This window comes from Chlorocebus sabaeus, chromosome 27 (genome assembly GCF_047675955.1).
Source record: "Chlorocebus sabaeus isolate Y175 chromosome 27, mChlSab1.0.hap1, whole genome shotgun sequence".
Classification (NCBI taxonomy): domain Eukaryota; kingdom Metazoa; phylum Chordata; class Mammalia; order Primates; family Cercopithecidae; genus Chlorocebus; species Chlorocebus sabaeus.
The window spans coordinates 41,815,094-41,826,032 of NC_132930.1; the positions used below are offsets into that span (position 1 = coordinate 41,815,094).

General features: G+C 55.6%; 1 protein-coding gene across 1 annotated transcript; it reads left to right on the plus strand.

Moving 5' to 3' along the window:
• The first annotated feature begins 2,352 nt into the window (after positions 1 to 2,352).
• MSX1 (msh homeobox 1) lies at positions 2,353 to 6,416 on the plus strand. Its single transcript, XM_008017924.3, has 2 exons — positions 2,353 to 3,029; positions 5,349 to 6,416. The coding sequence occupies exons 1-2, from the start codon at positions 2,561 to 2,563 to the stop codon at positions 5,789 to 5,791; spliced, it is 912 nt and encodes a 303-aa protein (XP_008016115.1). The 5' UTR covers positions 2,353 to 2,560; the 3' UTR covers positions 5,792 to 6,416.
• The last annotated feature ends 4,523 nt before the right edge of the window (positions 6,417 to 10,939 follow it).

Sequence of the window (10,939 nt, forward strand, 5' to 3'; positions counted from 1 at the left end):
TTTTCTAGGGAAGACGTTCTTGGCTGTATCAGATTCTTAAATAGACCTGGGAGCAAAACATTTGGAGAAGGGTGAGGGCGGAACTAAGCAAAGACTCGAAAAGGCACACTGCTCGCTTTTTAAATGTTGGCCGCAAAAGCAGACAGGCCTCTGTTTCCTCTCCCCCTTGAACCTGGCCGCAAAGGGAGATTCTCGCTGGGCGCGGAGGGGGTTGTTCTGGAGAGCGTGATTAGAAAGGGAGCAATAGAAGTTTGCCGTTTTGGAATCGCTTGAACCCAGGAGGCGGAGGTTGCAGAGAACTGAGATCACGCCATTGTACTCCAGCCTGGGCGACAAGAGCAAAACTCAAAAAGAAGAAGAAGGAGGAGAGAAGAAGAAAGGGAATAGGAAGGGGAAGGGGAAGCGGAAGAGGAAGAAGCAGAAGCAGAAGAAGAGGAGGAGGAGGACGAAGTTCGCCGTCCTGGTTGGGCTACCAGCAAGGTATTTGCTCCACAGCCTTGCTCAGCCTCAGCGAGCTGAGCTTCAAAATTGGGTCGTAAAGTCTTCTATCCTTGTACCCTCTCGGGCAAACCTCCAGGGGCCCCGGTGCCCGGCGCGTCCAGCCGGCCCAACTCGAGCTAGAAGCCCCAAACACTGCCCAGTGCCTGAGTTACAGTCTTGGGTCCGTTAGAAACCTGAGATGCCCGTAAAATTCACAGATGCAGGTATTACCGAACTTCCCCAGGTCTCAACATATCTCGGGGACAGATGGTAGGCTACCAATCGCTCCAGCGTCCGCAGCCCTACCCCTGCGGCCAGACCCCGGACGTCTTCCGGGTAATAAAGTTCCCGCTCTAATTCATTTTCCGTAATCTGGACGCCCCTAATCTACAGCTTTTATTGCGCCCAGTTAAAAGTCGAGGGAATTCGCTGTCCCTCCGCGCTGGGATAATTACCCCTAAATGGCCACGGCAGCCCCTTGTGTTTCCTGGAGATTAGAACCCCGCAGTCATCAATAGCAAGGCCGAGTGAGCCGCCAATCACCTCCGCTTACTCCCTGAGAGTCGCTGGCCCGGGCCGCGGGAGGAGAGGCCATAAAGCGACAGGCGCAGAAAATGGCCAAGCGCCGACCGCGCTTCGCACAGATCTTGCATCTCCCCTGACCCCAACTCATTTTTCCTGTTTGTTACTTTCTTTTTATTAACAGCAAACATTAAATCATGTTTTCTCCGAAATCTGCAAAACAAAAGTTCTCAAGTGCCGCACGAGAGTCCACCGCCAGGAACTGTCCTCTTTTCCCGGCCCCCTCCCCCAAATGTGACTTTCCCCTCCAGAATCAGCGACCCAGAGATAGGGACATGTCATTGTTTCCGCGGACGCGTTGTTTGAGGTCACGTTAAGGTCAGATCGGTGTTTTGTTGATGTTTCTGTTGGTTTTATTTCAGTAAGTTCTATATCAAAAGAATCCGGCAGCTCCTTTCCCTGGCCGGGCGCTATAGGTGTTGTGACCCTCGGGACAGAAGTTCAGAGCGAGGGTGGGGGAGAAATACACATGGCGTGTGAAAACCGACTCCAGATTCTAGATAATCTTACATATTCTCACATCCTTGGCACCACAGGAAGCTGGCTTCTTCCCGCAAGGTTTACTCCAGCTCTGAGTTAGAGACAAAGGCCCACTTTTACCTCTAGGTAAAGTTTGGAAGATTTCAGAACAGGAAGAAAATGAAGTTTTGATTTTGTTTCGTTTTTTGGAAAGAAGTTAATAGTATGTCTTTCTCCTAGGATAAATAGCCATGCGTATTTTTAAAAATATATGGAAGGAATGTATAAGAAATGACCTCAACTCAAATTATTGTAACAGAAGAAGGGGGGGGGGGTCAGATAGTGGAGAAGGACACAGGGAAACCCAGCCACAGACTAAAGAGAAAGGTAAAAGAAGCAGTAGAGGAGAGAAACAAGGACGGGGGAGGTGGGAAGAGTAGCGGAAAAGAGGGCTGAGGAGCGGAGGGGAGGAGAGGAGGGCAGAAGAGACTGAGCAAGAACAAGGGAAAATCCCCCTGGAACACAGAAAGATAGAGACCCAGGGGGACCCCCGCAGAGAGGGCCTTCTGGGCTTCAGCGCGGAGGAAAGTTCCCCGGGCACCCCCTCTCCTCCCCTGCCCTCCGCCGCCTGGGCCCTGCCCTGCGCGCCCCCAGGCCCAGCGCGCCTCCGGGCGAGTCCCCAGGAGCGCGGCCCAATGGATCGCTCCGGGCCCGCCCCCTTGCGCGCTGATTGGCCGCCGCCGCGCTGGCCTCGCCTTATTAGCAAGTTCTCTGGGGAGCCGCGGCAGGGCCAGGAGCCGGCGGGTGCTCCCGGGAACTCGGCCTGTGCTGCGGCGGCGGCGGCGGCGGCGGCGACGACCAGGAGCCAGGCCCAGCGCGGCGGAGCTGGCCTGCTGGGGAGGGGCGGGAGGCGCGCGCGGGAGGGTCCGCCCGGCCAGAGCCCCGGGCGCTCCCAGAGGCAGGCAGCGCTCCCAGCCCGCCCCGAGCCCATGCCCGGCGGCTGGCCAGTGCTGCGGCAGGAGGGGGGGCCCGGCTCTGCATGGCCCCGGCTGCTGACATGACTTCTTTGCCACTCGGTGTCAAAGTGGAGGACTCCGCTTTCGGCAAGCCGGCGGGGGGAGGCACGGGCCAGGCCCCCAGCGCCGCCGCGGCCACAGCGGCCGCCATGGGCGCGGACGAGGAGGGGGCCAAGCCCAAAGTGTCCCCTTCGCTTCTGCCCTTCAGCGTGGAGGCTCTCATGGCCGACCACAGGAAGCCGGGGGCCAAGGAGAGCGCCCTGGCGCCCTCCGAGGGCGCGCAGGCGGCGGGTGGCCCGGCGCAGCCACTGGGCGTCCCGCCGGGGTCTCTGGGCGCCCCGGACGCGCCCTCTTCGCCGCGGCCGCTCGGCCATTTCTCGGTGGGGGGACTCCTGAAGCTGCCAGAAGATGCGCTCGTCAAAGCCGAGAGCCCCGAGAAGCCCGAGAGGACGCCCTGGATGCAGAGCCCCCGCTTCTCCCCGCCGCCGGCCAGTGAGTAGCCAGAACCCAGGCGCCGAGGGAGGGGGCCGCGCGGGGTGTGGGATCCGAGGGCTCCTGCTGGCCTCCGGCGCCTGCGTACCTGCAGCCGGTGCTAGGGAGTCGAGGGCTGCAAGGCCGGGTCTTGCGCCTCCCTCCATTGCCACCCAGGAAGAAGGTTCCAGACCTCCTCGCCTTGGCCCGGAGACGCGGGTGGGAGTTAACAGATAGGACACCGATGTCTGGGCACCCTGTCCTCCTGCCCCCACCAAACGACCCCGGGGGTCCATGATCCCTCATCTGATCCCAAACTCTGTTTCATCAGCTTCACCCCAGCGGATGAATGTGTGTGGTGCGGAGATCTTGTCTGCACCCGGAGTTTCACTTTCTCACAGTAGTAGCCGGGGTCCCCCAGCCCCACTTCGCTTTCAAGTACCTCTTTGCCTAGAGGTTCTGAAGCTTCTACAGAATTCCACTTTTGAGGCAGATAGTTGGTGCTTTGGGCGGATGGAAGATTCAGGGGTGGGGACATTCAGGTTCCAGTGGAGGGGGCGGGGCACCAAGTCAATTGGGGGAAGGCGCCCTCTTTAATCCTGTCGGAAGCTCACAAATGTCTAGAACTGAGCCATTAAAGTGGACTCCAGGTGCTCAAGGCAGTTCGCTCCAAGGCCTCGCGGCCCCCTGGCTGCTCTACTCAGAGTACACGCTCGCAGATATTTCAGGAGCACGGGAAATTCCCAAGTTTTCCTCGTTTCCTCCGATTATTTTGCTCGGCATAATAGCAGCCAGAATTCAATGGCGTGATGCTGAGGAATGATTTTTATCTGGGGATTAAACGTCTTTGAAAGGCCAGTCCCTCCCTAAGCCTAATGGCCGGAGAAGGTGGCCCCGCGCTGGGTTGTCGCCGCTGAAGGGAGTGACGTTTCTCTCGGCGCCCGCCCCTCGGGCGGCCCGGCGGAAAGCTAGTTGGGGGCCAAGCGCTTCCCGGACTCCCGGTGGCCTCCAGCGGGGAAGAAGCGGGGTGTTAACACGAGATTTCGTTTGACTCATATCCTGGTGGTCTGAAAGTCCGAAGGATCGTTGTGGGTTTTTTTGTTTTTTTGTTTTTTTCTGTTTGTTTCTGGTGGTTGTTTTTTAAAAGAAGTGTGAAAAAATGTATGCTTAGGCAAAACCTGCGTGGTGAAACATCCTCGATTTGAATTCACTTTCTGCCAGGAAAGCTGCTGCAGAAGCAGAGTGTCCTTTCCAACGCTTAGGGCCTTGGGCCCCAAGACCACAAAGTCATAGCCATCCCGGCTGTGTTGGGAATAATTTGTTCCACATTTTATCCGGGGGCAGTCCCCAGCGGACCCCATCCCCGACCTGCACTAGTCCTGCGCTCTAATGCTTCTTCACTGTCCACCCTTGAGGTTTATTTTGAAGCCAAAAGAAAAAGACAGCTGGGCATGTTGGTGTCTGCTGACTATGCCACAGGTTGAGGGGAGAGGCAATCTCAACACTTCCCCCCCTCCCCCTGCCAACACCGACACACACACACACACACACACACACACACACACGTTTGAGTGGGGTCGGGGGCCCTGGCGCCAGGGGTGAACGCAATCCAACAGAGGACTGAGACAATCAAAAGAAAAAGTCCGTTAGAATAAAGCAGCCCCTCGTTCTCTACTCCAGATGACACTTTCTATTTCTAAGAGTGCAGGCCACAGTGCACCCTCCATGACGGTCTGCGCTGCTCCACCTCTGGTCTGCGGGAACTACTCCTAGAATCCCGTAGGAGCAAAGCGTTCCAGGGGATAGTGGAGAATTTGATCTGGATTCTATGCCACAGTAAGGCCTAGCCCCCGCACTGAAGCACTTCGCGGGCACTGATAAATGTTTGGCCAGCATGTAAAACTAAATGTGCCCTTGGGCTGGGCGCAGGTCCTCTTTCTGCATGTCTCGTCACCTGTATTAACATCCACCTTTCCTCTGTGTGGCCGTGGGAGGAGGCCGGCCATGAAGGCCTTCCTAAGCCGCCAGGCAGCACACATCTTCCCAGCACCACATCTTCCCAGCTGTTTGGGCCTTAGACGTGGACACCGGGCCTTCAACATTTTTCTCCTGAAATCTTAGTTTCTTCATTTGCAAAAAGTAGACAGGAACTCCTCCCCTGCGGGGGTTGCAATGCGAATTGGAGAAAATATCTTTCAAGTACCTTGCACAGTGCCCGCCACCGAGGCACTGGGCGGCACTCAATATCTGGTATTGTTTAACTATTATTACTATTCCTTGGGCTGATTATGCTCAAAGCCTCTCTCTTAACCCCTTGCATTTTTCTCTTTCGGCCCTCAGGGCGGCTGAGCCCCCCAGCCTGCACCCTCCGCAAACACAAGACGAACCGTAAGCCGCGGACACCCTTCACCACCGCGCAGCTGCTGGCACTGGAGCGCAAGTTCCGCCAGAAGCAGTACCTGTCCATCGCCGAGCGCGCGGAATTCTCCAGCTCGCTCAGCCTCACTGAGACGCAGGTGAAGATATGGTTCCAGAACCGCCGCGCCAAGGCAAAGAGACTACAAGAGGCAGAGCTGGAGAAGCTGAAGATGGCCGCCAAGCCCATGCTGCCACCGGCTGCCTTCGGCCTCTCCTTCCCTCTTGGCGGCCCCGCAGCTGTAGCGGCCGCGGCGGGTGCCTCGCTCTACGGTGCCTCTGGCCCCTTCCAGCGCGCTGCGCTGCCCGTGGCGCCAGTGGGACTCTACACGGCCCATGTAGGCTACAGCATGTACCACCTGACATAGAGGGTCCCACGGTCGCCCACCTGTGGGCCATCCGATTCCTTCAGCCCTGGTGCTGTACCCCCGACGTGCTCCACTGCTCGGCACCACCAGCTGCCTTCCTTTTAACCCCCACACTGCTCCAGTTTCACTTCTTTGCTCCCTGAGTTCAGTCTCCGAAGTCTGATCCCTGCCGAAAAGTGACTGGAAGGGTCCCTTAGTACTCTTCTAGAATTTACATCTACACTGTCAAGTTAAAGATGGGGAAACTGAGGGCAGAGAGGCTAAGAAATTTATCCAAGGTCCCCAGCAGAATTGGCAGTTGAACAGAACTAGAGGCCATGTCTCCTGCATAGCTTTTCCCTGTCCTGACACCAGGCAGGAAAAGCGCAGAGAAATTGATGTCTGACGATTTTGGAAATGAGAACAATCTCAAAAAAAAAAAAAAAAAAAAAGCAAGCCAGGGAGATGAATCCTAGCTTCTTCCATTGGAAAATTTAAGAGAAGTTTAACAACAAAACATTTGCTCTGGGGGGGCAGGGAATACACAGATGCGATGCAAAGGTAGGTTGAAGGGACCTCTCTCTTACCAGTACCAGAAACACAATTGTAAATTTAAAAAAAAAAAAAAAAAACTCTTTCTATTTAACAGTACATTTGTGTGGCTCTCAAACATCCCTTTGGAAGGGATTGTGTGTACTATGTAATATACTGTATATTTGAAATTTTATTATCATTTATATTATAGCTATATTTGTTAAATAAATTAATTTTAAGCTACAAAAATTGTTTCTTTACTGATTTAGTCTTTTATTTTAATTTTGCTTCTTGCCATCTCTTTATGTGTACTGTTGCTTTTCAATTTGATAGTAGTTTTACGCCAGCAACTTTGAAAGGTGATAACAGGGTATGCAGGGATAGAGGGGGGTGTCTTTTTGAACACACAGGACAGATCTGCATTAGCAAAGTCAAGTGGAGAATTGAAGCAATTACCTAGGATAATTAGGCTCAATTTTCCAATTCACTTTAAGCTGAAATCGACACTTGCTCGGCAACCTATAACCAACTCTTGCTTTCTTTCTCTCCTTTTAACCTGTCTGTGAAAACAAAGCAAATCGCCCAAATGGCTTGATGACTGTAGACAGCTAATCCAGACAATTCCCACCTCCGCAAATCTGTTTTTCCCACGGGAGGCCAGCTGGGGGATGGAAGCGATTGTTTTGCCTCTCTAAATTACCTCCAGTGTAGACGCGGTTTGTAGAACTAATTTTGAGCTACCAGAATATAAGCGCCTTCTCATCCCCTATTCTGGCCGCTAAAAACACAACACAACCTAACAAACTTTACAGAAAACCCAGGGCCACCTTCCACTCTCGCTTGGAAAGTCCTTTGCAGGAGCCCTGTTTCCAAACCCTCACAAACTCGGTTTTTCTTAAGATCAGTCTTCCAGGAGAATATATTTGCACACGCGCCAAGTTTAGCTTTCTGGGGAATTCTGCAAGAACGCTGAATGCAGAAAATTATCCCCTGGTAAATAAAGCCTATTAAGCTCCAGGCACCGCTCTGTTGTCTTTCGTGTTCGGGCTGCCGCAGACCTGCACATTCCTCTCCTCCTTCAACCTCTGTGCCGCGGTGGCCCGCTCCTCCAAACTCCAAGTAGGATAGCGCCGGACTGTCTGCAGTAAGCTGTTAAGAGGGAGGCCAGTAGACTAAAGATGGTTCGAAACCTGGGTACCTGGCGTTGAACTTGGGCAGGCGTGAACAGCTCCACAGATAGAGACATTAAAAACAGAGTCCCAAGCGCAGCGCGCGATTTCTAGCCCCAGGACCCTGAGGTCGGTCTAGGAATTCCCAGTGAGCCCAGGGTTGCGGGAATGCGCCCTGGGCAGGTTCTGCGCGGACGCCGGGCACATTCCGGGGCATCCTGGGCTTCCGATCCTCCAGTCTCTGCAGCTCGGGCAAAGATTCTGTCTACCCTGGCTGGAGCTGCAATATGAACTTGTTACAACCCCGCTCCTTAAGAAAGAAAAGCTTGCTGTGGAGGGCAGTTTCGCTCTTGGGGAGCCCGGGAGCTGTTGCCCTCGGCCTGGGAACCTCTAGAAAAACACTAGAGCCCGGATCTGGGCTTTTTCGCCCCCCAAAGGGGAGCTATGCCTAACAAGCTCTCAGACTCCCACGCCACGCAGCTCTCTAAAGGTGCATTAGGGTTGAAGTGCCTCGCCGCGTTTTTTTTCTTTTTTCTTTTCTCTATAAATTAAGCAACCTCGAATGACTGCACGCAGGACGCACGGCTCTGGCAAATCTGGATTCCTTTCTGGAACACGCTAGAGATGTCCTCGTCGTGGGGTTAGTATTGAACTTGAAGTCAGAGACCCAGTGTGGTTCAGTGTGGATCAAGTCCGCCACTTACTGTGAAAGATCACATCATCTCTCTGCACCGCCATTTTCTCGTCTGTGAAATGGGCCTTGGCCTCTTCCTCCTACACCCCAGGATTTGGGGGAAGGGTCGACGAGCCCCCGCGCGGGAGGGCACCCAGGACTACCGGGTGCATCTGACTTTTCTTGGCTTACTGCGCGCCCGCAGCACTGAAGTTTTTCCGCGCATCCGTGAAAGAGAGATGGCAGGGCAGGATCGGATGTCTCCCCCGGCCCCGGCTCCAGGGCCTCCTGGCTCCTTGGAGTTTGGCAATTTAGGGTAGAGGTAAATTTAGAGCAACATAATTGCGGTAATGAGCAACGGCTCGCGCTCTGCAGACGCGTCGCGGCTCCAGCGAGGCGGTAGCTGCAGGCGACGCGGGCACGCCTCCCCGCCCCCTCCCTGCGCGGCAGACCGGGTGCGAGGGCCCCGCCGCCCTGGGACCCCGGCCCGCGCGCGCCTCCGCCTCTGGCTGCCGGTCTTGGATAGGGACTTCCTTCCACTTCTGGGCCTCCCGAATCTCTCCATTTTTGTTTCTGTCCGTCTATCCCGTTCTTTGCCCCTCTTTTGTTTCCGCATTCCCTCTCTGAACAGGATGTGCACACAGAAGGTGCTCGATAATTGTTTGCTGGATCGGGGGGGTGCGCTGGTGTGGGGAGAAAACCCAGAGCCACAGTCAGCCGGGTCCGGCCGGAAATCGAGGCTACACTCCCGGCACTGCTTCTCATCCATCCCAGTCCTTCGAACTCAGTTCCCTGGTTTATCAACCGAAGGCGGAGTGGGCAGGGGCTTCCTGGGCCTGTTCCTTTACGGATCAATTTCCTTCTCTGGCCAGAAACATGGGATGTACCAGGCGGAGTGGCCGGCCACCTTTCTCGCTGGGAGGTAGTGATGGAGCAGTTCGCACTTACAGCCTACTGTGTGCGGGGAGTTCCCGCTCACGCTGACTCCCAACAAACCTAGGAGATTTTTATAGCGCAGAGGACTGCGGCTTAGAGAGGTGACGTGGTTTTCCCAAGGTTATACAGTTAATAAAGGACATAGCAGGAATTCCAACCCGGATTCCACTCGAGGATCTAGCTTTTGCCGCATTGCCCATCTCCATCTGGTTGAGGGTCAGCTGGTGCCTGAGCAGCAATCCTGCGAAGTGCGCGTCTCGCCGGAAAACGGAGCGCAGAATCCAGGCACTAGTTGTGAATTTAACTCCTTGCGCTCTAACCACGAACAGACACTGTCCCTTGAGGAATGAGAAGGGCGTCTCACCGGCCGTGCACGCTGTGAGAGCGTTTTCGTTTTGTTGGGGAGGAGACGGAAGCCTCATTTTGCAAATTCAGCTTCTGACCACGCAGTCAAGACCAAAGCAGTCCGTGGCGTGGAAGCGGGGCAGAAATGAGGTTACCTGGCGGCAAGGGACCTGGGGCGTCTCGAGCTTTGAGCATAGGTCCGCGGGGCCCGGGTAGTTGGGGACCGGGAGGCTAGGGTGGGGCTGAAGACCTCGCCCTAAGAGCGCCTTATTTTAGGATTAGTTTCTCGGATCGCTGAGCCCGGGGCTGAAGGCCCAGATTGCGCAGGAGGCCCAGTGAAGACAGTTACTGGTGAGGCAGGGGCCCCGAGTGCGAATCCTACGGCTGCGCCCTCCTTAGTGACCCAAGGCCGGGAGGTGAGCCCAGCCCGGTCCAGACCTGCGCCCCGCCTAGAGCCCTCCGGGGTGCAATAGGAAGCGGCGAGGAGAGGCCGCGGCCGCCTTTCAACTCGGCGGCTGGCGCCGGCCTGGCCGGGCCCCCGGGGGCCGCGCGGCCTTCAAGGTTCGGTCTCGCCCGCCCAGCAGCTTGCATCGCCCCACAGTGGAAGAGTTCCCCGGCCCCGAGGCCGGACGCCCTGGGAAGCCGCCGGCCCCCAAGTGCCACCATCAAGTGCCCACTCTCCAGAACACCCCCAGGCCCCCACTCCAGACTTGTGGAATTTTTCCGCTCCACTCAACAGCTCCCACGCCTGCCGCGCAGTCCGCTGCCTTCCCAGGCCTAGGGGGACCTGCCTCCACCCCGCCCGCCTCCCCCACAGCGCCCTCCCGCGGCCCTCAGCTCACAGTCCGCTCTCCCAGCGCCTGCTCACTGTAGTTCCGGTGCCGGACACTGGCCTTGGCTCCCTGTGTGACAAGTAGATCCTCAAGTGCACACACACACGGACCAACACACATCATCAACACGACATTCCAACACACACTGAAACAGACACACATGCAACACATATGTATAACCCACATGCAGGCACCAACACACACCGTACACATAAACAAATCAACACACATCACTCACCACACACACCCAGCACATACACACAAGGCTGACAAATACAAACACAACACATAAATCAACACGTATCACCAACACACCCAGCCACACACAACCAACACATGCTAGACACAAAACCAACATACACCCAACGCCCACAATCAACACACATCCAACGCCCACAAGCTCTAGTTATAGAGGCAACCATACACACTCAAGGCCACGCTCTAACATCTCCACAGGGCTTCTGGTGACACAGACACGTATCATATTGGGAGAAAGGGGGAGGGAGACCCCAGAGATAGACATAGGTGGGAGAGAGAAACCAAGGAGGTGCTGTACTGAGAGAATTTCAGACTCAGGGCCTCCAGGGAGAGGAGGAGCAAAACCATGCGAGACCTGAGCGGCAGAAGCTCAACACAGCAAGTAAGAAACTCAGCTCAGAGCGCAAAGTGTGAGAGCTCT